The sequence below is a fragment of the Martes martes genome (genome assembly GCF_963455335.1).
Source record: "Martes martes genome assembly, chromosome: 16".
In the NCBI taxonomy this organism is placed as follows: Eukaryota; Metazoa; Chordata; class Mammalia; order Carnivora; family Mustelidae; genus Martes; species Martes martes.
The window spans coordinates 21332460-21360407 of record NC_137904.1 but is presented as its reverse complement, the minus strand read 5'-3'; the positions used below and the strand labels follow the sequence as shown (position 1 = coordinate 21360407).

General features: G+C 46.8%; 1 protein-coding gene across 1 annotated transcript in view; it reads left to right on the top strand.

The window, feature by feature from the left end:
* Positions 1 to 2515: 2515 nt before the first annotated feature.
* The window catches only part of NXN (nucleoredoxin), a gene marked incomplete at its 5' end in the record, with an annotated part of 150212 nt that continues 124779 nt past the window's right edge, over positions 2516 to 27948 (top strand). The window contains one exon of the mRNA XM_080826215.1: positions 2516 to 2869. Within this exon, the coding sequence (XP_080682341.1) occupies positions 2516 to 2869 (354 nt within the window). The remainder of the gene's footprint in view (positions 2870 to 27948) is intronic.

The following is a 27948-nucleotide window of genomic DNA, read 5'->3' as shown; positions in this document are numbered from 1 at the left end:
GTTTTATTTATATTTCATGTGCAGTATGTTCAAACTCTCACTTTCCCAGGTGCCAGATGCTGGTTTGGACATACTCCAGTGGAAAGTGCTTTCCTGTAAAATAATAAAAGTAAAATACTGAACAAACTGCCTCTTTATATCAGACTTGCACCTAGTGTACCAAAGTTAAGTATTCTAATCGTGACTTCACTGTTTTCCCAAATTTGCAATCCCCCCAATTCCCACTTCACCTAGCTCCACACCAAACACTTTGTCCTTTGGCTTCCATACGGTGTAAATGCTTCTAGTCCTTTTATACCTCATCAGTGTTGATTTTAAAATGTCAGAACATAGGATCTGTCTCACGTGATTTCAGTGGTGCCTAATGTAACCCACCAAGGGGTATTTCAAATATGATATAGATGAGAAAACAAGGATTTTAACTACTTTCAGGACTTCCCCCCCTTTTTTAAAAATAAATAATCTCTATGTCCAGTGTGGGGCTTGAACTCACGACCCTGAGATCAAAAGTTGCAGGTTCTACCAACAAAGCCTTCCAGGTGCCTCTACTTTCAGGATTTTAAAAGATATCTAGTAAGTTAATGTCTGTTATGTTCATAGCTTAATATATTTTCACTAAAAAGTGATGCTTTCTGGGGCGCCTGGCCTTCGGCTCAGGTCATGATCCTCCAGTCCTGGGATTGAGTCCCACATCGGGCTCCCTACTCAGCGGGGAGTCTGCTTCTCCCTCTCCCTGTGTGTGCATGCACTCTCTCTCAAATGAATAAATAAATCTTAAAAAAAGGTGATGCTTTCTGTGTGTTTTATGGTAAGATTATCCCTGCGGTGGCATAGAATTTTGGCACGACACTCTAAGACTTAACTCAGAATTTGCCTTTTGTGATATGGTTCTTGCCTGTTTAAAGGCAATCCTCACTTCAAAGATCCTCCTTGTGAAATGAGCAGGAATATTAGGTGGAAACTAAGAAAGTGAGCCTGAATTTTAGAGATTGCCAATCTGCTCTTGGTTTCCATCTCCACCTGTTTCACCATTTTGTGTGATAACATTTCACGGCACTGAAAACCAGTACAACTCCTTGTTCAATCCTAGACAAACTGAGAACTTCAGGCATGAAAATTTATGTTTGTGCCCAAATCTCGGAATTACATTGAAGTTTAAATGAACTCTTGTAAAGCGTGCCACGATTCGTGTCTGTGTTTGTGTGTGTGTGGAAAGCCGCTATAAAATAACAGAAATACCATGCCTGCCAGTATCTCTAAACATATTGGGCTCTGGCAGATCTCGTTTTTTTTCACTCTCTCCATTAGATGGCGGTAGGTGCCCAAGAAATAACTTCCAAAGGCGAGCTGGAGGGCGGTGAGAGGGGCGTTTTTTCCCTTTCACTAGGTTGTTGGTAGCTGAGCACACACACTAAAGGTCCTCTCTCGCGGGTTGGCAGGGTATGCATTTTATTTTTTCGTGTGTGTGTGTGAGGCGGGAAGGCTTGCCACGGGCCACCTGTTCAAGCTAAGCACAGGGTAGCATCTTGCCAGCTGGCAAAAAAGAAAAAAAATTCCTAGAATTTTTCTTAACTATCATCAGACTTGATAAAAACTATGGAACGGATTCAGGAGTGCAATCAGCATTGATTGAAAGACGCTGTGGCATCTGTTGCCTACACTTGTGGAGATGGAACAGAGCCACTCGCTGGAGGGGAATGGCTGCTGCGACCTGTGGACTGAACCCCCACATGGAGACTTATGACCCACGTGCAAGTATCGTGGACTCTCTCACATATCCCTAGCCCCAGATCAGAAGCTACCCGAGAAATAGAAGAGGTGGCGTCCTCCACTTCTCCTATAGTAGACAAAAACATACACGAAACATACAGTAGAGAAAGTAGTGCTAGCGAGACCCAGCCTGATGAAGTAATTGTGTACGAATATGCTAAGTCCTGTAAGCATTGCCAAGAGGCCAGGGGGGTACGAAATGGTCGATGAGGCTTTGGGGAGAGAGAGAAGAGCACAAGCGAGCGAGCACTCGGGTGGGGGGACTGTGGGAATGTTTGGGGAAGTCCGGAGAGAATCGAGAGTTCGGAAGATTGGAGGCCAAGTCCAGCTCCGCGAGGACTACAGCTTCAGAGAGGCCGGCTCGGCGGACCCCTCTCCTCTCTGCACTTAGCTGGGAGAAAGCCCTCAGAGTGGAGCGTTTCCGGCCGGTTTTCTCGCCCGGGCGCTTTCCCGGCCCGTTCCGCCGCGTGGTGGAAGCCCCTGCCCCGCTGACCAGCTGCAGTGGATCCTGGCCCAGCGCGTGGCCCGAGACTGCCACGGAGGGGGCGTGGCGAGGGCGGCCCGGAGGGGGCGGGGCGTGGGCGGGCCCGAGCGGGCGGGGCTCTCTCCTGCCCCGCGCCCGCCGCCGCCGCCACAGCCGCTGCCGCCGCCACCGCCGCCTCCGCCTCCGCCCACCTCGCGGACCCAGCGAGCGGGGTCTCCGCCGCCTGCCCGCCCGCGTGCCCCGGGGCTGCGGTGGGCCAGGATGTCGGGCTTTCTGGAGGAGCTACTCGGCGAGAAGCTGGTGACGGGCGGCGGCGAGGAGGTGGACGTGCATTCGCTGGGCGCCCGCGGCATCTCGCTGCTCGGGCTCTACTTCGGCTGCAGCCTGAGCGCCCCCTGCGCGCAGCTCAGCGGCAGCCTGGCCGCCTTCTACGGCCGCCTGCGGGGGGACGCGGCGGCCGGGCCGGGGCCGGGGGCTGGGGCGGCCGCGGAGCCCGAGCCGCGGCGCCGCCTGGAGATCGTCTTCGTGTCCTCGGACCAGGACCAGCGGCAGTGGCAGGACTTCGTGCGGGACATGCCGTGGCTGGCGCTGCCCTACAAGGAGAAGCACAGAAAGGTGAGCGGCGCGGGCCTCGTCGGCGCCCCCGGCCTGGGAGCGCAGCCCGCGAGTTGGGGGAGCAAGGTCCTCGCGGGCCTCGCCCGCGCCCCTCGCAGCCCCTCAGCCGGGCTCCTGCACGCGCTTCCCTTCGTGTCCCTCAGTGTCCCCTTCCTCTGTGTATGCCCGCCCCCGTCGGAGGACCCCGCGGTCCTGGGGCTCCCGCGGCAACTCCTCCGTGCGGGCGCCAGACCGCGTCCGTGGGGTAGGTTTGACACCCTCCGGCCTCGGACCCCGGCTTGCGTCCCGAGAAGTGGCGAGCCAGGTCCCCACGCGCTGGGAGCCTCGTAGAAGGGGCGGCCGCGCTGGGGGTCCCGACCCCGTGACCCCGGGCTCCCCGCCGGAGGCGCGGGGAGGGGCTGCTTCCTTCCCTTAGCCTCCAGGCTCCGGGCGGATACCTGTAGTGGGTGGGGGAGGCGCTCGCCCCCTACCCATAATGCCCAGACCAGGAAGTTTCCTCTCCCCGAAAGAAATCTGCCTCTCAGGGGACCCCGCCCCTCCCCCACCCTGTGACCCGGGACTCAGAGGCCAGGCCGCCCTGCGTCCCGGAGGGGCAGCCGCTGACCGTGGCTTTGGGAGAGAGGGGCGCTCACTCCTCTCCCCTTCTCTTCCCTCCGCCCCCACGGGCTCGACTGGTGGCCACCGGGGAGCTTTTCATTGTCTGCCTGTCCGGCGGTCCCTCCCCAGATGGCTCCCAGGCACGGGAACAGACCCGTCCGTGCGGCCCCTAGTTGCTGGGTCGGGGTTGTCTCGGCACACTTCGAATTAAACGCTGAACAGAGGTGCAGATTAAGTGGAGAAACGAGGATTGGGGGAAATTTACACTTCGCTGTCAACATTTCATTCCTGCTGAAACTAGTTTGGGTTTTCGAGTGTGTCAGTTGGATGAAGGTGTCTGTTTTAAGAAAACGAATTCGGGAAATTTCGTCGTGAATCGAAACAGGACAAGTTTTGGAGCACTCTTGCCTAATTGGTGTGCCTGACGCAACGTGTGAATCTAGCCCCTTCCCTTTCAGAGGGGAATCTTAGTTTATGGAGTGGACAGGAGAAGGGCCGTTCCGGGGGCTTTTAGGTGCCTCTAGGGAGGATGGTAACGGCATGCCGTGTGTTTCTTTTATGTGTACAGAGTCTTGTTGAGAAGCATGATTTAGATTTAGTAAGAGCGAAAGGCTTATACTGTGACCCCAAATGTCTCCAGTAAATCATTGATCCCCAGGCAGTGTAAGGTACAGACTTGGGATTTAAAGTATGAAATACAGTTTAACAAATACAGTTTGTAAATTTAAAGTATGAAATACAGTTTAACAAATACAGTTTGTAACAAATACATTGGAAAAACATGGGTTCACTAACCACACAGAGGCAAAACTTGGCATTTTAACCACTTTTTAGGTGATTTTGCTCCTATTTGATTTATGTACTTGATAGTGCATGAATGTGAATGGCCAGTCCTTTATTTGCTTAAGATGTATGGGAATTCTTTGTTTTCCTTGGTGGCTGTTTTGGTGATTTGTTTAGGGAGGAATAATGTTCAGAAAGTGATTTACCAAAAAATATTTTCATTGTTACCACGAATTTCTATAGTATACCAGTGTGTATAAAATGTCTTTATTGGGCAATACAAATGATTTCTAGTTTTTGCGAACACCTAATGATGGTAAATGTTACAGACCTAAGGCCTATTGTGTTTTTCACAGTGGATGAAGGATATTTGCTGGATGGTAAAAACATGAAGCAAATTGAGATGTTTTGCAAATGCCTTAAGCTTTTTCTTGGAAAAGGAGACTATTTCATATGATCTGTGCCATGCCTGGTTCTCTCTGCCCTGGCTAGTTCTTTTGCACACACACAAAAAGTGAGTCTCTGTCCCTAGTCTGGACCTGCTCATTCCACCGGGATGAGTCTGGACCACACAGGGCAGACCCTCATTTGAAAATACAGTTCAGAATGCTGAGCATGGCCAAACTGTGGTGCCGAGCATGTCAAAAATTCATTTTTTTTCTCGGTTTTTGTGTCTCGCATCCACTGGTTCACTTTGTTCTGTTTGTTCTGTTAAAGAAGTCCAGTTTTTAAGGCTGTAGTTTCTGCTTCTGGATGTTCACAAATGGGCAGCTCGAGATCTGATCCCAGATATATTCGTTGTGATACACCAGGTAAAAAGACTTCAGCTGTGTTTCTTATGGAAAACATACTTTTAGAAACTACAAAAGCAATGTACTCACTTTGACAGGAAGTATTTTCTCCCTTGAAATCAAAGAGAATAAACAATTCCCCTCTTTTTTTTTTTTTTTTTTTTAATTTCGAGTTTTTGTCTCTCCTGTCTGAAATTGAGACGCTTAGAAGTAAGTCTGTGAGCTCGTGATGGCAACTTCATGGTAAGAACAGTGAAGGAGGCCAGCGCATCCCCAGTTCAGTTCAGGGTGCTGAGTGGGTGAACACTTACTTACCTTCTTGCTGGTGGACCCTAACCATGTTGTCTCACCAACTCTAAAAATAGTTTCAAAGGATAGAATTTGTTTTACACAGAGGGGCAACTAGAGTTCCAGATTACTAATTTTTTAAAGTTCTCATTAACATTTGTTCTTTACAACCTTTCATATACTGCTTCCCATTGGGATGACAAAGGGTATGGTTCTAATTAGATATTGGCTGGCATTACTCTAAAGAAAATTGAAAAATTATGGTGGGGAAAGAAAATGCTGTGTGGTACTTTTTTCTTTTTTTATTAATTTCCCCTTTATGTAGTAAGAAAGTCTGGGGATGACCATATACGTTATGCTTGCATTTTGCCTGGCTCTGCTCACCTTGCTTGGAGCTGTGAGAAAACAGCAAGTAAAAGGACTCCAGCATTTAAGAAAAAAAAAAAAAATTTCCCAGTGAAAGGTTGTCCTGTTTCTACTTGCTTTTGTGGTAGGTGCAAAAGTAATTGAAAGCTTCTTTTTTTTTTTTTTTTTGGCTTCCAAGCACACACACATAAATAGCTGTATAGAAATTGTAATTAGATGATAATAGAACTTTGAGTGCCTTTTATAAGAGCACTTTTGTCAGGAAACATATAATCTTGAAGTTAAGGTAGTTAGACTTGTTTTAATAAGTAGGTTTGCTTTTTGTTTTGTTGGTAGACATTTTTCAGATTTCTGTAGAGAGAGAATGGGATGAGTCGGAAAGTTCAGGGATTTGCTCTATTCCTTCAGATGAGGATAAGTTGCTTAGTCGTCAGACTAGGAGAGTCGATCGCCAGGATCTATTTCAGCGTCTTAGAGGGGAACAAGGGTTTTGGTTTTAAAGCCACTGGACTCAGTTCTGCCTGGGCGGGTTGTCTGATGGACTACATTTAGTCAGTGTGGGTGTACTGACACGAAATGGTACGGGACCACAGGTCTTGGATCACACAGGTTTGCTGGGGTCTGGCTTGGCCTCAACTTCCTGCCAGACAGAAAGGAAAAGATAAAGTTGGGGGCAGGAGACCAGCACCCAGGAGGAATCCCTGGTCTACCTGCTCCAGTCAGCGGAGGTGGAATCTTCCTGCTTCCCTGTGTAGGTTGCTTGCCCTGGGTGGTTGTATTGGGTCAGACTCAAGTCAGAGGCTTGGTCTAGAATTTACCAGAATCCCTTTGGCTCTTTGGAAAGGGACAAGCTTGGTACTAACCCAAAGAGTCTTAGAGCTCCATCGCTTCCAGCTCATCCTCCCTCAAATCCAGATTCCCCAGCCTCTAAGAGAATGACCTCTGTGATCGGGACAGACCACTTGGAAGGCACTGAAAGATGGCAGAAAAGCACAGCTTTGGAAATTGGGGTTTTCTGCCTTCTGCGAAAGGAGCCTAGACCAGGCAGCATAGGCTCCCTCCGTTCGTTGTGTTTCCAGGACTTGGATCTGTCTAATAAAAGACCGTGGTTCACTTAAAGTAATAAGAGCAATTTTCCTTGAGAGGCTTTTTCCTTGTTCCATCATTTGTCATGTATTTTTTTAAACCTTTAATTTTTCTTCTCTGCATCATGAAGACGTCTAGTGTCGTAGTAGTGGTTAAAAATAGACACTCTTGTCCATCCGCCTGAGCTCAGATCCTGGCTGTGTCATTTGTTAGCTGTGGGACCTTGCGCAAATTACCCTGCTTGTCTGTGCCACAGGTCTCCTACCGGGAAAGTGGAGATGGTAATAGCACCTGCGTGTAGTATGTGCTCAATAAGTGCTAGCTGTTGTTCCTAAGTTGTGAAATTGAGGAATTCTTTCAGAGCTTGAGCCTCTGGAATGTATCACATTACAGAAATGCAAAACCGTTTGGATTTTTCTAACAAATGAGTTTTACCAGCATCCAGGAGGATATGGTGAAGGAACTCAGTGGAAAGAACTGAGGAGAAAGACCTAGAAGAATGAAACAATGAAAGCAAATGAATATTTTAAAAAATACCGTTCCTTAGGGGCACCGGGGTGGCTCAGTCAGTTAAGCGTCTGTCTTCCACTCAAGTCATGATCCCAGGGTGCTGGGATTGAGCCCCACATCGGGCTCCCTGCTCAGCGGGAGCCTGCTTCTCCCCCTCCCTCTGCCTGCCGCTCCCCCTGCTTATGCGCATTCTCTCTGTCTCAAATAAATAATAAATCAATGCATCCTTAAAAATAAATAAAAATAAAAAATACCACTCCTGAAAGAACTGAGAGTTCTGAGATTTACTGAGCCCCATACTCACACTTGCCGGTGAAACTTGAGACATCAGATCAGTGAAGCCCAGACATGATAAAGGGTAACAACTTTAAGATGATGAGACACCCTTCTTGAAGGAGATTAATTATGTACTTGGTGATCATTTTGTGGTTTGCCAGAGCTGTTAGGCGTGTCTGCCGCCGATCCTGCCTGCTTTAGTCTGGGCAGCCTGAGGGTTGCCGGATTGCCACTCTTGCAGCCTGGGAAGGGGATGATGCCCCCACTCTGGAGAGGTGAAGACCTCACCCCCTAACGCGGCCACCTCCCTTCCTAGCTCTGGAATGTTGTCGGATGGGTTTGCTCAGATGTGTAGTGTAGCCCGTGGTGGGTTACTGTTCAGGCCTCAAGGTAGCAATTCAGGCCTGACTGGCTAGCTGTCCACAGCCCCTGCTGATTGATATAGGCTGGGCTGTGAACCGGAGCACAAGAGGAGAGCTGCGGGTTTTGAGGTTAGGGTCATTGATTTCATTTACTCTCTCTACCCACAACCCCTCTTTTATCATTGTTCCCTTTGGTCTGAGGCCTTGGTTTAATATCTGCGCAAATTTGAGAAGGAGGGGTTTGTGTTATACACAGCTGCGGTGGGGAAATGAGCAAGTCCCTCGATATATGGTCGGTGGGGTGGGGGTGTTTGTTTTTTTTTTTAATAGTACTTGGGACTCCAGGGCTCCAGCTAGCCCCAACTGAATAGACTGGGTTCCTTGAGGCTTGATTTCCTTTAAGGGGGGAGAGCATAGGCTTGGCATGGGATGTTTTCCTTCTTCACGCACTGAATTCCCAGCAGTGCTCAGTGCTAACCGCCAGGGTGCTTAGTTTTCTGTATTTCATTAACTTGCTCTTCTGCTCATTCAAAGGCACTCCAAGAAAATGGCTACAAACTCAGGATCTTTTTGCTGGTCCTGACTCTCATGAGGTCCTTGCTATTGCTTTATACCTGGCCATTTTTCTAAAAGGAAAGAAGAGTCCTGGAATCTCAGGAGCCATCCTTGCTTCTCCTGCACCCCTCACATCCACATGGCACCGAGTCCTGGTGTGGATCTGATCTCTTTAATACCTCTCAGCTCGGACCTCTTCTCACCATCCCTACCATCACTCCTTGACTTCAGGTTTCATCTGGACCACTGTGCACCAGCAGCTTCTCCTGGGGCTCCTTGCTTCCAATCTTTTTTTTTTTTTTTTTTTAAGATTTTTCTTTTTTTATTCAACAGACAGAGATCACAGGTAGGCAGAGAGGCAGGCAGAGAGAGGGGGAAGCAGGCTCCCTGCTGTGCAGAGAGCCCGATGCGGGCTCGATCCCAGGACCCTGGGATCATGACCTGAGCCAAAAGCAGAGGCTTTAACCCACTGAGCCACCCAGGCGCCCCCCCCTTTTTTTTTCTTTAAGATTTTATTTATTTATTAGAGAGAGGGGTGGCACAAGAGAAGGGGTAGAGAGGAGGGGGGCAGACTCCACACTGAGCATGGAGCCCGACAGGGGGCTCAGTCCCACAACCCTGAGATTATGCCCCAAGAGGAAACCAAGAGTAGGACATCTAACTCACTGAGCCACCCAGGTGCCCCTCCTTGCTTCCAGTCTTGACCCCTGAAATGATTCTCAGACCACCTTCTCAAGCTGTCTGTTGTCAGTGGTCAGTTTTTTTTTTTTTTTTTTTTTTTTGTTAATTTCCAGTCAGTCACTCCAATGCACATGGCCTTTACTAAACATGACTCCATCTTTCCTTTCCGCCTGTGTTGAACCACCTGCAACCACCCTACTAAGTTGACCTCACACAAGCTGGTCTCTGTCCTGTTCAACAAGACGAGCCCATCAATCACAAACCTGATATTGTTGCAATGTTGAGCTGCCATAAATGTTTCTGAGTACTCATTCTCAGTTTTTGTACTCACCTTGTGTGGACCATTAACAGCTTATGGGCAAGCAGTGGCCTGCAGACCCACCTTGAACAGCACTGCTCTAGACTGTTTCCAGAACGGTCAGATCCAAAATCGTAACTTTGATTATGTCGTTCTCCTGCTTAAGAATTCTTTAGTAGTTCTTCATAGCTTGGTGTTCTCTTTCCTCCTGACTGGCTGAGTTGGGAACTTTTAAACTCAGTCCTGGTCTCCCTGTTTCCCTAAGAGGCTTTCCTGTCTCTTTTCCCTCTAGGTGAGCCGATTCTGTGGGCTTCCATAGCTCTTGTGCACAAATAGCCTAGCACTTAGGTTGTTTTTTATTTGTTTCATTTATTTTTATTTATCTTTAAGATTTTATTTATTTGAAAGAGAGAGCAAGAGAGAGCATGAACAGGGGTGGGGGAAAGGGCATAGGGAGAGGGAGAAGGAGGCTCCTGCTGATCATGACCATGACAGGAGCCTAAGTCAGTCACTTAACTGATTGAGCCATCCAGGCACCTCGAGTTTTTGTTTTTGTTTTCATTTAGACCATAAGCTCGTTGAGGACAGAAACCAACCAGAGGGAAGGGATGCTAATCAGTTCTTAGGTGCAGAGACGTGGGTAACCTGATCACAGAAAGCAGGCATGTGACTTTTCGACTGGGAACGTGAAAACATGGTAGTTTCCATACCGTGTTAAGTTGAAATGTGCACTTTCACTCTTACAGAGCTTGATTTTAACATTTAATATTAGTGTTGGGCTTTAATTGAATTGTATAATTGTATATATCTGCAGTATGTGGGTGTTTTTGTTTGTTTTTGTTTCTTAATGAGTGCTTCAGAGAACACTTACACAAGCAAATAGACGTGTAACTCAATTGCCCTGTAATTCTGTGCTCAAAAATAGGAAAAGACTCTACTGTCCACTTTTGAAATGTCAAAAATCCTAGGCCATTAAAATAGTCTTCTATCTGCAGACTTACCGTTCCAAGCTTTTGTATTTCATAGATAGTTTGTGTTTCTCAAGAATCTTTCTTCCAAGGAACTCAGAAATGCACGCCTATTACATCTTCCAGCAGCTAGTAATCAGTAGATACCAAACACTTTAACTTTTCAAAGTATGTTCGAGTTGGAGAACTGAAGCAAAGAGAACCGATTATTAGATTAGGGTCACAGTGTCAGATGAAAGGGCTCAGCTGAACTCCCTTAAATGCAACTCAGTCCTTTCTGTTCATGAAATTGTATCTTACAAAACGTTCACATCAAACGTTCTCCATGGAAGAGGAGGGAGCTGGAAGTTCTCTTTTCAACAAATGGCTTCTGGTGTGAATTCACTCTAGATCTGCATAGAAGACCCTGAAATAAGATAGAAGTAGTTTTAACTGCTGAAAGCATTTGCCTGGAAGATGGGAAAGCCAGAGCTGCTTTTCTGTTGCTTCCTTTCAGTGGTGGTGGTGGTGGTGGTGGTGGTGGTGGTGGTGGTGGTGGTGGTGGTAGTGGTGGTGATGGTGGTTTCTAAGGGCCTTTTAATGATTTGGCTTTTTTTAGATCAGCCAGTGAGTGAAGTGCCCCCAACTCCCTTTATCCTATGCAAAGCCTGCGGGCTGCTACAGTGCTTTTGTTCAGAGACAAAATTGAGCTTCAGGTATCCTGCCGAGATCCTAGGACTAAATCAGTCCTCCCTTTTATGAGGTTTTCAGAAACTGCTGTTCTAACTTCCAGTAAAATCTCAAACATGTGCTTTCTGCTTTATGACAAGTAAGAAGTATAGTAATTGAAAATTACTTGAGTGCTGTTATTCTCAAGTGAAACCCTGTAATGGAAACTTTTGTTCTGTGGCATCCATGATTAAAAGCAAACATAAATTTTCTGCCGCTTGCTGGTCCTAACTCTTGGACCAGATACACGGTGCATTGAACTACACTTAAGAAAATCCTTTTTAAAAAACCATGTATGCTTAAATTCAGGATTCCTTCTATCACCCACTCCCCATCTTATTATTTCAATGCAGACACCAATTACAGGTAAATTCAAGTAATATTTCGCCAGTTAAGAATGCTTTTATCTCAGATCATTGTTGCACAGTCATAAAACAGGGTGTGGTGAGTTTCACTCTTCTAGGGATAGGGTTTCTCTTTTTGTTTTCCTATGAGAATTTTATCCAGATGAATCCGTCGTATTGCTTTTTATTTGTCTTTTTTGGTCAGCGTGCCAGGGATAGAAATCTGAATGGATGTAGTCTGTTTAAAATCAGAAGATGTTGCCTTTTTTCCCCTTTAAATGTGATCAGGTCAAGACAGTTTTCTTTTGATCGTGGTGGCTCACAGCACAGCTGCCTCATCTGTTAGTCATTTCTCAGGGTTTGATGTGAAATATACAGATTGGGCAGAACAACCTGCGATGGGGAAAAACCACAGCTCTGGATGGCAGTGAGTGTAGGTGAGAGGACAGCTTTTTCTCCACTTTGGGCCCCTGCTTAGCTGCGGCTTAAGAAAGCGTTTGTCCCCATGGATCTTCACAAATTCTCCATTATTAGAAGTGAATGCTCAGAATCTGTTGCACAGGGGATAAGAGTATGGGCTCTGGGCCTGGGTTTCCTGGGTTTGAATCATACCTCTGTCACTCTCTAGCAACATGATTTTGGTGCAAGCTACCAGGCTTGTGTGTCTCTAGATCCCGGTCCTTAAAATGGAGATGATAATGTCCACTTTATAGGGTTGCTGTTAAGGGTTAAATGAGTTAGTGTTCTAAAAGTATTTAGAACAGTGCCGAGTGCCTAGTAAGTGCCTTTTAAATGTTTTCCCCAGGCGCTTGGATATTCCAGCCCCTATGTTATGCCTATTCAGAGTACAGGAGAGAACAGATCTCAGCTTTTATTTTTTTTGTATCACTCCTACCCTCAGCATTCCCTTACACTGGGCACCTAGACTCAGCATCTAGTGGCCGGTCATGTGATCTTGTTTCCCTGCAGTTTCTTACTAGGACAGCGATAATTACTGGCCAGTTGTTGATTTGATGACACATCTGTGTCTTTGAATATAGGTAGAATTTTAGACTGTCTCTTTGACTGCTTGCTCAGTTGTCCTGAATGGATTCCAATTTAACTTTTGAGCTGGGAGGGAGTAGTGGAATCTGGTGTGTGTATATTTCTCCTGCCATTTATTTTTTGACTATTATGGAAAACTTCAAACATCACACTGGTGGGGAAAATAGCACAGTGAGTCCCTATGTACCCAGAACCCAGATAGAAGGATCACCAACTCATGTACACCCTCTCTCCCTCCCCCTCTTTAGACTGCTTTGATGCAGCTCCCAGGTATCAGATCATTTCCTTCATAAACATTTCACTAGGGGTGCCTGGGTGGCTCAGTGGGTTAAGCCTCTGCTTTTGACTCAGGTCATGATCTCAGGGTCCTGGGATCGAGCCCCCGCATTGGGCTCTCTGCTCAGCAGGGAGCCTGCTTCCCCCTTTCTTTCTGCCTGCCTCTCTGACTTCTTGTGATCTCTATCTGTCAAATAAATAAATAAACTCTTTAAAAAAAATTTCACTAGGGAACTCTTTAAAAAAAAAATCACATTATCAAACCTAAAAAAAAAAATCTGGTAATTCCTTAATATCGGCAAATACCAGTCAGTATTCAAATTTCTCTGATAGTATCATAATTTATTTATTTTTTTACAGTTATTTGTTTGAATACAGATAAGGTCTACACATTTCATTTGGTAGCTGTGTCTCTAAAGTTTCTCCTTCCACTTAAACTTTCTCCGGGTCTGCCCCCTTGCCACATTCCCAACCCCTTCTCCGTATTTCCCCCTTAATCTATAAAGGCCTATAGAATGTTGACTCTTTGGTTCAAAAGTATCCTAGGCTGTTGTTGCTGAGATGTCGCGGTGTTGGCCACCTTGTAGGTCCTCCAGATGGGCTGCCCTTCTCCATCTGTCCGCCGGGGCCCTGACCTCCAGCAGGCTGCTCTCCTCCTGACACGAGGGCCACCACAGCTCTGGGTTTGTGTCCTGTCCTCTCAGAACTCCAGCAGAAGGAGGCCAGCTTGGTCACCCTCTCACCCCCCCATAGTCAGGGTATGTAATATTCTGATTGACCAAACCTAAGTCATATCCACACCTGTAGAGCCAGAGGGTGGGGTCACAGACCAAGTGGGCTGAGCATCAGGAAAGGGATGGTTGGGGAGGGGGGACGCTTACCAAGGAAAATGAGAATGTGTTACTCGAGGGAGGGGATAAGAATGAACTGCAGATGCCCAGTTGAGTCATCTGTGCTAACCCCATGGCGGCGTGCCCGCCAAGTGGTCAGCCTCTGCTGGAGCATTCTAGTGACCACAAAGTACCATCTCCTTGGAAGGCCATTCTGACATCAGCCATCCTCTCCTCGGGGATGGCCAGCCTTCAAGGAACTGTAGACAGCTCTTCTGTCTCTGAGATGAAAGATTCCCTTGGTCCTTTGGCCATTTCTCCTATGATTTGGGTTCAGATTTCATTCCCATCCTGGCCATTTGTGTCTGAGCCCTCTCCAAGATTATCTGGGACCTCTCTTAAAGGGTAGTCCCCAAACCTGAACACAGATGCCAGGGTGGTCTGTCCTGGGCACAAAGGGTCAAGCATTGTTAGCTTCTTTGTTGAGGTATTATCCAAACTTACGCCGTCATAGTTTGAGATTGCATTAGCTTTTCTGACAATCACGTTACACCGTGTTGACTCCCTGACCTTTTTGATAACCAAAACTCCAAAGTCTTTTTCATCATTTTAATACCTAAACAAACGAGAACACAGTCCCAAATCTTGTATCCGTTATCCTCAAGAATAAGCTTACTTAGGGACGCCTGTGTGGCTCAGTCAGTTAAGCATCTGCCTTTGGTCCCTGTCATAATCCCAGGGTCCTGAGATCAAGCCCCACATTGGGCTCCCTGCTCAGCCGGGGGTCTGCTTTTCCTTCTGCCCCTCCTCCCTGCTTGTGTTCTCTCTCTTTCTCAGATGAATTAGTAAATTTAAAAAAAAAATATTAATTTATTTAACAGAGAGAGACAGAGAGATCACAAGTAGGCAGAGAGGCAGGCAGAGAGAGTGGGAAGCAGGCTTCCCTCTGAGCAGAGAGCCCAATGCGGGGCTCGATCCCAGGACCCTGAGACCATGACCGGGGATGGAGGCCCAGGTCACATCACGGAAGACTCCTCCAGCCTAATCTTGGTCTATTAGTCAGTTGTCTAAACGACTTAAAATCCAGCCGGTTCTAAATTTGCCCAGTGATATTTATTATGCAGCCCGCATTTCTCCATCCAGTTCGCATTGACCGTCAGAGACCTGAATAGGTCGCTTGCTATAACTTAGGCATTTGCCGATTCCCTTTCAAGGAAAGATAGTCCGAAGTGACTTCTGTGTAGTGTAACCCATGCTTGCTTCTAAACTGATCACTTCTTTTCCAAAGTGTGTGTTTAGTAACTGTAATGAGCTGGAGCATCTGTTGAAGGGTTGGTGTCAACTCCATCGATCTGTAGTTTGCAGAATCTCCCCCTTTTTGCCCATCTTGAAAATCTGTGCTCCTTCCATCTGTTAGCTGCCGGTGAAGAAACCATGGCTGGGGGTAGGTGATCTTGGGGACACGTTTTCTCCCTCTTGGATGTAATTCATACGTTACAGGAGGAGAGTTTCGAGGTCAGCTGGGCCCCTGTGTAGTGTTGGTGCATTTGTTTCCTACAGAGGACGTTGTAGGAAGAGCCAGATCAGAGTAGGACGGCCAGAGACCCTGTCCATGTGTAGCTGGGAGCACCCCCCTTTGTTCTGGATGTCCAGATCCTGCCCTTTCTGAAGGCTGTGGCTGCCTTGTCCCCCAACCCAACACCTCCCTCTCCCCCACTGGCTCATTAGGGCACTAATAGAGCCTGAGGGAGTCTTTTCCTTAATGCCATTTCTCCCCATCGGGCTCAGGCAGGATGAGAATCTTGCTGGCTAATTAAGTGTGGCATTTTGTTTCAAAATTAGCAAGAGACAGGAAACTAGCTACAAAGCAACCGAGTGTCCTTGCGCAGATAGATTTTTTTGTAATATTTGACTTTCTAGGATGAATTACTCCGTTTACTTTCAAAATTTTACCCTATTTGAAAATGGGCTTGTTTTCTCACCCAGGTGTATTTTCTTATTCAAGGTGACGCGTAAACCCGTTCTACGCTTAGCAGTTTGGCACCTAAGAATTCTGACATTTCACATGTTAGGTTTGAGGATGAATTGGAATTAAATGCCTTAAAGCACTTTTCCTGGGGGAAAACACTTTCCCAAACGTTGCTGGCTTCAGCCCTCGGATGCATTGTTCCTACTTTTACAAACGTACTTAAGAGTAAAATACCACTTAATACCACTTGAACGTATTCGCTTTCATTTGGAGTCGTGGAGAGTATTAATTTGCAGTGACTGTGGTGGGACACTCTGGTTTTGAGGCTCTTTTCGAAGCACAGCTTTCCTGTGAAGGCTTTGTTAGTGACTTCTTCTGAGGTCACCAGAGCCTAGTTTTTGGCTCATACAGCCACTGAGAAAGTAGTTACCAGGAGAGTCCAGATTCCTGGAGCAAACATGGTGTGTGTCTTCATGAGGAGCCTGGAGTTTGTGGGTGTTCATCCATAGAACAAATGAATGCTGTTCACATTAAAAAGCCATTTATCTTTTCTTTACTCGGCATGCATGTAAACACAGTTTTCTACTTACTAACTTTTTCCCATTTGCAAGAGAAAGCCAGCATTTCATTTTTTAGTTATAAAAATAATCCTCTTTCTAGAGATAATCACTAACAGTGTCTTACATATTCTTCCAGTAAAAGAATAGATAGGGGCACCTGGATGGCTCAGGCAGTGAAGCATCTGCCTTTGGCTGTGGTCGTGATCCCGGGGTCCTGGGATTGAGTCCCGCATGGGTCTCCCTGTCATCGGGGAGCCTGCTTCTCTCTTCTTCTACTGCCACCCGTGCTTGTGCTCATCTAATAAATAAAATCTTAAAAAATAAAAAAGAATAGACATATCCCGCATATATGAATGTCTCTGCTTACATATTTTCTACACAGGTAGATTTAACATTTGAAATTAATTTTCGTTTTGTGAAAGGACCATGTCTTCACATGTTAAATAAAATTTCAGATAAAATGAAAGACATGCAGGGATAAGGAGATCTCCCTCCCACTGCTGACTGTAGCTTGCCTCCCCTAGAGTGGCTACCATGACCAGTGTCTTGCATATCTCCTGAGAGGTACTTTGTACATATACAAGCATGTACGTATGTGTGTGTCTCTGAGACACACTTTTAAAAAAAAAGCCAAACCTTTTAGCAGGGAACCTGGTGTGGAGCTCAATCCCGGAGCTCTGGGACCGGAACCACGAGCCACCCAGGTGCCCCTAAGCCAAGCCTTTTAAACAGATCTTGACTGTCCATGACAGGTGCTACTTTTTCTCTCCAGGGGGTAAAGACTAGAAATGTCATCACGTGGCCTTGTGATAACTTTGTATCATGCCTGCCTTGGTATTTGAACCCAACACAGAGACAAGGAACAGAATCCTCCCAGACACCACTATCCCTAGAAGGGAAATGGCTTAGCCTGACATGTTCCCTGAGTATGGTGGGCCTAGGAGACCTTTGAAAGCAGCTTTCCCTGTCCTTGCAGAGGGGCCCCCTCTAGAACTGACATAAAGCACTGAGAAGACTGTGTCTGTGGAATTTCCAGTCCTGAGCCCTGCCATTTGGCTAAATTAAGAGGTTCATTCTCTGAGCTGTCATTCTTCCCTTCCAAGAGTATTTGGGTCTATACAGGGACAAAAGACTTCCCCATGCCAGCCACTTGTATTATGCTTTGTCTTTTGTGATGACTGGTATTAGGCAAACCGTATTTAATATGTTTTTATTTACTGAGTGTGCTGCACGTTGAGAAAATCCATCACCCCCAGAATCCAAAGTTATGAAATAGTAAGGGATTATGTCTGTTATTTTCATTACAGAAGGATCTTCATTTTATTAGGCCGAACTGTTTTAGATTGTGAGCTCCTAAGAGATGTTCAAGATGTGATTTCTTCCACTTAGGGGGAAAAAACCTCCTTTACAACATCTTCGGGATGCATCTGTTGTTTGAGAAAAATGTACAAATATTACATCAAAAGTCATCATATCAAATAACACACATGGCTTTTCCCCTTCCTTTGAACATTCCTTACTCATTTTTGTAAGAGGCAGCCAAGAAAACTTACAACTACTTCAGTTGTAAGTTTGTGGATGCAGGTTGCTTACAGAAAATCAGAAGTTTGCCATGGGAATTAAATAGGTTTATTATATAGATAAATAGATAATAGAAATTATGAAAGGCAAACTTTGCAAAGATCTAGTGAACTTTAAAATGGGATTTGAGGGGCGCCTGGGTGGCTCAGTGGGTTAAAGCCTCTGCCTTCGGCTCAGGTCATGGTCCCGGGGTCCTGGGATCAAGCCCCGCATCGGGCTCTCTGCTCCGAGCCTGCTTCCTCCTGTTTCTCTGCCTGCCTCTCTGCCTACTTGTGATCTCTGTCCAATAAATAAATTAAAAAAAAAATAAATAAAAAATAAAATGGGATTTGACTTAAGAAGAGAAAGGGAATGAGTGTCAGTTGTTGTTTTTTAAAGATTTTGTTTATTTATTTGACAGACGGAGATCACAAGTAGGCAGAGAGGCAGGCAGAGAGAGAGAGGAGGAAGCAGGCTCCCCACCGAGCAGAGAGCCCTATGCGGGGCTCGATCCCAGGACCCTGAGATCATGACCTGAGCCGAAGGCAGAGGCTTAACCCACTGAGCCACCCAGGCGTCCCTGAGTGTTAGTTTAGAAGTGAGAATATTTTCTGAACAGTTGGTCATAAATGAGGATTAAATGTACGTCCTGTAGGACAGAACAAAACTAGAATGAGTCTTGCTTCACCTTATCTTCACGTAGGTATCCTTTCAAGCTGTGTAATAATAGTAAGACATTATTGGCAACACTAAATGTTCATTATGGAACGGTTAAGTAAATTACAATCTCAGAATCATGTTGAACAGCTATTAAAAATCGAGTGAATGACCTTTGCTGGAACACAGAACTGTACTTCAGATATTGTATTCAAAAAAGATCCTAAATTATACAGATACCCTGATTATAGTACAACACTGTTTCAACAGATGTATAAGAAGAAAGGTTGGACCAAATACCCCACATTGCTTAACATTATGTTAGGGTAGTGGTGTCTGTGGTGGTGGGTCCCTGATTTACAAGTGCTCTCAATGTAATCACTTTCGTAATGAAAACTTATGTGAACAAAATAATGGTGCTCTTGCCTGAAAGAGTGTGTATCTGGTTTGTGAATGCTTTGTCTTAGCATAGGGCTTTTTTTTTGTTTGTTTGTTTTGTTTTTACCCCCTTTTGATCTAGTTGGCAGTTAAGTGGCATTTTCAGAAGATGAGCAAGTAACCTTGCTCAGTCACGTGTTACTGAGCAAAGTAAGATGGAGGGGGAAAAAAGAGTTAGCGACAACCTACTTCAAGAAAGCCTTCTGGAGGGGCGCCTGGGTGGCTTAGTGGGTTAAAGCCTCTGCCTTCGGCTCAGGTCATGGTCCCAGGGTCCTGGGATCGAGCCCCGCATCGGGCTCTCTGCTCGGCAGGGAGTCTGCTTCCTCCTCTCTCTCTGCCTGCCTCTCTGCCTACTTGTGATCTCTGTCTGTCAAATAAATAAATAAATATTTTTTTAAAAGGGGGGGGGCACCTGGGTGGCTCAGTGGGTTAAGCGTCTGCCTTTGGCTCGGGTCATGGTCTCAGGGTCTTGGGATCGAGCCCCGCAATGGGGCTCTCTGCTTGGCGGGGAGCCTGCTTTCCTCTCACCCTTTGCCTTCCTCTGCCTACTTGTGATCTCTTTCTGTCAAATAAATAAATAAAATCTTTAAAAAAAAAGCTTTCTGGAAAGAATAACTTGAAAGTGACCTTTTCAAATGAGGGGGAGGGTGGTTCAGTGGATTAAGAAAGAAAGATATTATGGATATAAATAACCATGTGGGAATGAAGGGGGAAAGTTGAGAAGGAGCAAGTTCATTTGATCCAGCCCTGGAGAGAATTAAGTACCAAGTACCCGGTGGGGAGAGAGAGAGAGAGAGAGAGACCCGCCTGTTTGGAAACTGATGCGTGACCACAGGCTCCCAAGCTCAGGGCGAACATTGTTACCTTTTATAAGGAAAACAAAAGTTCCTTTGGCAGGTGATCAGGAGAATACATTTCAGGTGCTTCTGATTTGGAGGGGCGATTTCATGCGTGAAGACTCTGGAAAGCTGACCGCTTACACAGTGATCGGGGCCTCTCTCAGGGTTTGGGCTTGGAATGAGAAAAGGTCTGGATTCCAGACGTGCCAGGTAGTAGGAAACTGATGCCTTCGTACCAAAGAGGTCAAAGTCAAACCCAAGAAGCTCATTGCGGGCCAGGTTGCAGAAATGCCTTTTCTAATGTGCTTCGTTCGATCCAATAGAAGAAACCTGGCGTTAATGGCTTCTGTTTGTGAAATAAAGGAAAAGAAATCTCTCTGGGAATTTTCCACTACTGTGCAGTGTTGGGGAGAGGGGGAGCAACGATAGGGACTAAGAGGCTCCCAAGCTGGATTTCTCATCAGTATGCACTCATATTACAAAAATCAAGCCTGTGCTTTTCATTGCTTTGTATTGACACTGGCCAGCCTCGGTTAGTCGCGTGCTTTTTGAGTATCTCATTTGCCACAGGCAGTGTCAGGATGCAGCGAAATTAGTGGACAAAGTCCCTGGTCTCAAAGGCATTTTTAATTTTAATTTTCCTAGGAAGATAAGGCATGAGATATGTATGCGTGTACATACACACACACACATTTATATATGAACTTAGAGTCTCTGTTGGACGATGATTGGTGAGTTGATTCTAATAGGGATGGGGTTGTCAGCAGAAGCTCCGAGAACTGAGTTGGACGGCTCTGACCTAGTCAGACAGCAGCTAGAGAGGCTGACCCCTCTCGTGGGTGACCTGACTCAGACCTTCCTCTCCTGTTTTCTAGCTTTGAGACTGGGCAATGTACTCTGATTGTTCCAAGTCGGTTCCCCACCTGTAACATGGGAATGGTAGTAGTACTACCTTGTAGGGTTGCTATGGAAGTTTGAAGATGACAAAGAATTGAAAAAGCCCTCAGCATGGTGGTGGCCCATGACAGCTGGTCGGGTGGTGGTGACCGCTGAGTGTCCGGTCCGGCCAGACCAGAATGTTGCTGAGGGCAGGGACTCTATGCCCTTCATCTTTATGTTCTTCATCCTTAATACATTTGGTATAACTTATTAATGAATGTTAGGCAGAAATATTTATTGAAAGAAAGAATGAGGTGGTCGGGACCAAGAATCGAAGAGTTGGTGGGAGTTGGGTAGAAAGAGGACTGGAATTCCAAGCAATAGGGCGAGTCTCAAAGTTAAGAGAGACGTACATTCTTCTGTATATTTGTGCTTGAATCATAGTTAAACAGATGCTCTTATTATATAGCATTGGGCAGTGGGGTCTTTGAATGTTAAACCGGGAAGGATGTTGGGGATTATGTAGCTGCTGCCTTCCTTTACAGCTGAGAAAACTAAGGCCTGGAGCGAATGCCGCCACGTTGCTGACCAGCCTCTAGGTCCCAGGTCGGCTACTGCTGGGTCCATGATATTCCTTGATATCCTTCCTGGTGGCACTTTATTTATTTATTTTTAAAAAGAATTTATTTATTTATTTGACAGAGATCACAAGTAGACAGAGAGGCAGGCAGAGTCGGTGGGGGGGTGGGCGAAGCAGGCTCCCTGCCGAGCAGAGAGCCCAATGCGGGGCTGGATCCCAGGACCCTGAGATCATGACCTGAGCAGATGCTCAACCCACCGAGCCACCCAGGCACCCCGCTGGTGGCACTTTAAATAAAAATGGCCAGCAGCTTCGTAGGACATTGCCACATTTTGCTGGTAGCACAGAGAGATAAGCATCCTGGAAAGAGGGAAATATCACAGTCCTGTTTTTCCCAAGTGATTTTGTGGATCTTGGCCTGTAGACAACAGGACTTCGATTTTTCCCTGTCCTAGGAGCCTGTGCCTGCGAGCCAAGCCCCTTTCCTGAGGAAGGGCCGGGGTCAGGCCCGGGGCGCCGGTAAGACCTCCTTCCGTGGAAAGCCTCAAGTGGCTGGAGCTCATCGCTGAAAAAACAAACACGTTACTTTGCCGAACAACCACACTGAGCATTTACGAAGGGGATTCTGACCAAGGCTGAAATATGGGCGATGTAAAGAAAGGCATTTAAAAGGAGCCAGGTGTTTCAGTTGGTGAGTCCAGGCTGATGGGGCTCCGAAGTGTGAAAGAGAAATTCCATTCGGATGACTCAGCAGCCTTGGCATTTTTTTTCCTACTGGGCCAGCGGGAAAGGGAGAGGAGGCGTGTTATCTCGGGGCCTGTCCAGGCAGTTAGCACCCTTCCCGTGTTGAGGGATCGCCGGGACCTGAACCCCCGGGGTACCTCGCCGCGGGGCCTGGGGTCGCGGGAACTTGCCCTCTGTCTCCAGGAGATCATTCTAACCTGAGCAAGGAAGAGGGAAGCTGGAGTGGAGGGGAGCACAGTCGGCTCGGAGCCGCCCTCCTTGGACACACACTTGGCTGCGTCCTTGTTTCCAGAAAGGGGGCTGCTGGGCCAGACCAGTGATTGTCCTAGAGGGAGACTTTAGATGTCCCGAAACTTCGGGTGGGAAGCATTCCTCAAGGCAGTTCTTATTAATGCATTATCTTGGTGCGCTTGAACATACTCTCAGAAACCCTCCGCTGTCTTCTTGAAGCCGTGCTCTGCTGTTTGCCCTCCAGAGAGCGGATGCGGCATGGAGCCGTGGGGACCGTGGGCACGCGCGGTCCCCTCCCTCCCCGGGGACCACGCACAGGACTTGTTTCGGTCTTCCTTCTGCCTTACGACACTGCATGCGACACAGCCTGTGGATTCAGTGGTACCAAACTTAGGGCCACAGCGGTAGAGCCCGTGTCTGAACGCAGCTTATCTCCCTCCTTAGGACACGGTGCAGACTTGTTGCACACAGGGACCCTGGACAGCATTTCAGCACGGTGTCTAGGAGCCATTTTAAACAACGAGGACACCAAAATGCTCAGAAGCGTGAAAAACATGACATTAAACAGACCACACAAGGGACAGTTGTTTACAGGACAGGCTGGAACAAGGAGGCCGCGTGCTGCCTAGTCGGACCTCCTCTGGGACATGTGTGGCAGGCGGGTGACTCCGATTTTTCACCCGCGAATGTCTATGAATGACTGCAAAGGCATCACTAGATCAATTTGAAGGTCACAAATAAATCTGAGCAAGGAGGAAAATTTGCAAATATGGAATTCATGAATAACGGTGGACCAAATAAACATGCAGAGCAACGTTTATGCTATAATTGTGCTGGGTTTTAGGGCCCATGCCTTCGGCAAGTTCCTTTATTCCCACTACCTTTTTAAATTGTGGGGTTATAAAAAAATGCGAAAAATACACATTTGCAGAAGGAAGCATGCTCAGAATTGTCCATATTCCACCAACCACGGGTAATGATTTCTTACATTTTGATGCCTATGTTTCTGGAGTTTTTTCTATGCAAATGTGTACCTGTCATCTGTACCCGCACATGTTTTACAGATATCCATGCATAACTATGTTTAAGGACACCTGGGTGGCTCAGTCATTTAGCGTCTGCCTTCGGCTCAGCTCATGATCCCGGGGTCCTGGAATTGAGCCCCGCCTCAGGCTCCCTGCTCAGCGGGAAGCTTGCTTCTTCCTCTCCCACTCCCCCTGCTTGTTTCCTTCTCTCGCTGTCTCTCTCTCGGTGTCAAATAAATAAATACAATCTTTAAAATTAAATAAATATGTTTAAAACAAAATTAGGGGGTGCCTGGCTGGTTCAGTCGTTGAAGCGTGCAGCTCTTGGTCTTGAGGTTGTGAGTTCGAGCCCCATATTGGGTGTAGAGATTACTTTAAAAAAATTTTAAAAAAAATTAGTATCCTACCATACTCACTGTTATAGAAGCTGCAGTTTGCAGTTCCTCATTGCCAGAGCCCAACATGAGAGGTAGGAGTGAACGGTGAGGGACGAGACTAAATAGGCAAGCAGGGGGCAGAAGGCGAAGGGACATTAGGGTGCAGGACTGTGTCCTGATGGGAGCCACTGTTGCATTCTGAGAAGGGCCCTTCCATAATCAGATTAGATAACCATTATAGCCATGTAGACAATGGACTTGAGGGCAAGAGACCAGAGCCACACGGTGCAACAGCTTCTAGCCATGTGTGACCTTGAGTACCTTGAAATGTGGCTGGTCCTGAGATGTACCGTGTTGAATATATACCAGATGTCAGCAAGGTGGTGCCAAGAAAAAATGGAAGCTGTCTCATTAATCCTTTTTTTTTTTTTTTAAATCACTTGTGTGTTGGAATGATAATCTTTTGGCTATATTGGGTTAAGTAAGTTATATCATGAAAACTAAATTCTGCCAGATTCTTTCTACTTTTTAGTGGCTACTAAAATTTTTTAAATTGCGTGTAGATTGTCCCGATAAACCCCGTCGTAAGTTGAAAATACCGTGTAAGTTGAAAATGCATTTTGTACCTTAACCTCCCAAACATTGTAGCCTCGCCTCGCCTACCTTAAACGTGCTCCAAACACTTGCAGTTGGGGAAAATCATTGGACACCACGCTTGTTTTATAGTAAAGTGTTGACTATCTCTTGCAATTGATTTAATACTCTACTGAAAGTAAAAACCAGTGGTTGTATGAGTGCAGAGTGGCTGTGAGTGTACTGGTTCATTCATGCTGGCAGTGGTGTGACTGGCTGGGAGCTGTGGCTTGGGGCCTCTGTCCTGCCTCATGAGAGGGGAGGCACCGCACATTGCCAGCCCAGGAAAAGATCCAAATTCAAAGTTTGAAGTACGATTTCTACTGAAAACATATCGCTTGTCCATCACTGTAAAGTCAAAAAATCAAACCACTGTCAAGTCAGGAACCGTCCATATATCTAGTGGACAGCATTGGACGGAGAGGGAAAGATGGTGATGAAACTACACAGGGCAGTGGGGATGGGACGGGAGGGAGGGAAGTGGGTCTGAGAAGCCTTTGGAGATACAACCCGTGGCTGTGTCCTTGGCTTTGGAAGCTGCTGTGGACCAGAACAGAAAGACCGGGGAGACACGGCAGGATCTGTTCCAGACCACTGCCATAAAAGCGAGTCAAATGAATTTTTTCATTTCCCAATGCATATAAAAATTATGTTTGTACTATACTGTAGTCTGGTAAGTATGTGATAGCACGTCTAAAAATGTACATACCTTAATTAAAAATACTTTATTGCTAAAAAATGTGGACCCTGTGTGAGCTTTTGGTGAGTTACCATCTTTTTGCTGGTAGAAGGTCTTGCCTTTGTGTCGACAGCTGGGGACTGATCAGGCTGCGGAAGATTTGGGCGGCTGTGGCCATTTCTTAAAATAAGACCATAGTGAAGTTTGCTGCATCGATTGACCCTTCCTTGCATGAGCGAGCTCTCTGTAGCCTGTGATGCTGTTTGATGGTATTTGATCCACATTAGAGATCCTTTCAAAATTGGAGTCCATCCTCTCAACACAGCCACTGCTTTATCAACCAGCCTCATGCAATGATCTAAATCCTTTGTCGTGGGCTCCTGGGTGGCTCAGTGGGTTAAGCGACTGCCTTCGGCTCAGGTCCTGATCCTGGAGTCCCGGGATCAAGTCCTACATCCCGGCTCGGTGGGGAGCCTGCTTCTCCCTCTGACTCTTCCCCTTCTCATGTTCTCTCTCTCTCACACGCACTCTCTCTCAAATAAATAAAATAAAATATTTTTTAAAAAAATCCTTTGTTGTCATTTCGACAGTCTTCACAGAGTCTTCAGGAGTAGATTTCGTCTCAAGAAACCACTTTCTTTGCTCAACGACGAGAAACAACTCTTCATCCATTAACATTTTACCATCGTGGGTCGCCTGGGTGGCTCAGTGGGTTAAGCCTCTGCCTTTGGCTCGGGTCGTGGTCTCAGGGTCCTGGGATCGAGCCCCGCATTGGGCTCTCTGCTCAGCAGGGAGCCTGCTTCCCCCCACCCCCTCTGCCTGCCTCTCTGCCTACTTGTGATCTCTCTCTCTGTCAAATAAATAAATAAAATCTTAAAAAAAAATTTTTACCATCATGAGATTGCAGCAATTCAAATATAGTAATATTGGAAAAGTTTGAAATATTGCGAGAATTGCCAGAACGTGACCCAGAGACACAGAGCGAGCAGATGCTTTTGGGAAAATGGCTCTGATAGACTTGTTCAGCACAGGCTTGCCACAGACCGTCATTATTAAAAAAAACAAAAACAAAAACGCACCGTCTGCAAAGTACTGTCAAGCAAAGTGCAGTAAAATGAGGTATGCTCATATATATGTCCTCCCGGATGTATGTGTGCAAGTTAGCCCTCAGTGTGATGGCGTTTGGAGGTGGGGCCTTTACGAGGTGATTAGGTTTCCATGAGGTCACGGGATGTGGCCCTCATCGAGGAATCCGTGCCCTTATGAGGAGATGAGAGCTTGCTCTCCCCACACCCTTGTGTGAGGCACTGGTGTTGTGGACCAGGAAGAGAGCTCTCACCAGACACAGAAACTGCCAGCACTTTGATTTTGGACTTCCCAGCCTCCAGAAGTGTGAGAAATCAACGTCTGCTGTTAAAGTCCCCCAGTTTCTCGGTGTTTTGTTAATGGCAGCCTGAGCTAAGATAGGGTGAGACAGGAAGGAGTTAGTGGCTTCGAGGTGTGTCACCAGCTGAGACCTGGGAAATGGGAGGCTGTCGGTTTGCAGGGGGAGGCTAAGGAGAGTACAAGCAGGTAGAGATGCTCCTTTGTTTGCAGAGTGGTGGGTCTGGGCCTCAGAAAGGCCTGTGAGTCACCAGCAGATAGAGCCAAGAGAGTGGCTGCAATTTCTAGAGAGTGTGTAGAAAGAGAAGGTGTATGGTTCTTATCCTCATTGCACAGACAAGGATACTGAGTCACAGAGCCCTGAAATTACTTACCCAGAGTCTTACAGCCAATGGCACCTGCAGGGTGCTCCCCTGCCCCCGTGTGACCTGAACTTTTTTTTTTTTTTTTTTTTTTTTTTTTGCAACTTCCACACTTGCCCTGGCAAGAAGTGGGGCACTGTCCTTTGAGCCTTAGGAGTCTCTTAGACCACACACAAAAATCTTCCCTTCCTTTAGTGCTTGGCCTTGTGAGAGCAATGGTGATGGATGGCAAATCGTGGGGAATTCTGCATTCCACTGCGCTGAGGTCAGTGCACGCAGGAGCTGAGTAGCACTGGGTTTCCGGGCTCAGCCTTTGCTCCTGGGCCGGCTTGGCTCCTTCGGTCTGAGCCTTTGGAATGGATGAGCCTCCACTTCCTGGGTGCCTTCTGCCTTTGTTGACGGGGCTGGGCCCGTTGTTCTGCTGCTCCCCATCCTTCCTGCCCTATGGCCATTCCACTAAAGAATCTGCAGGACCCCAGGCCAGGGGCAGAGGGGCAGGGTGGCAGGGCGTACGTAGCCCATCCCTCTGGACCAGAACTGGCTTCACCGTGAGGAATGCTGCCCCCACCCCCCAGCCCTGCCCAGACTCATGCCTGAGGTTTTTCTGCTTTCGTTCACTTCCATACATGGAAGTGGGGTTGCCAGCCTCCGTCAGAGAGTGCCTGTAAGCAGGAGGTTTGTTTCCCCACAACTGACAGACACCCTCTGGCTCACATTTTTAAAATGCATTTATTGGAAAAGACTCCAGATTTAACCACCCATGTCTGCAGAAAGGGAACTTGGCCATCTCCACGGAGAGAACAGGCAGCAGAATCTGCAGTCTGGTTTCTGAGGGCTGGGACTACAACATTTAATCTCCAACTTTGCAATTGTTAGTTCTAATCTCGTGAGTGATGAGCTAGTAAATCTTAAAATAAGGAGAAAAGCTTTTCTGGGGGGAAGAGATCCATTTTATAAACACTCGTGTGCGTGCACGTGTGCATGAACATAGATTAGCATATGTACATTTTTGTCCCTGATTTAAGAGTATCTGAGGAGGACAAGCGAATATGTGGTTGTGCTCTGCTGGAAGGAAGCACCAAACCCAACCCAAACCTGGGTCGTCAGTCCTAATACCTGTAGACCTTGAAATTGCCTGGCAGCCCACTGATGTGTATTTTCAAAGAACTTAATTGGCTCTGCTGAGGAAATGCTTTTTTTTTTTTTTAAAGATTTTATTTATTTATTTGACAGAGATCACAAGTGGGCAGAGAAGCAGGCAGAGTGAGGAGGAAGCAGGCTCCCTGATGAGCAGAGAGCCCAATGTGGGGGCTCCATCCCAGGACCTTGGAATCATGGACCTGAGCCGAAGGCAGAGGCTTAAACCCGCTGAGCCAGGTGCCCCGAGGAAATGCTTTTTA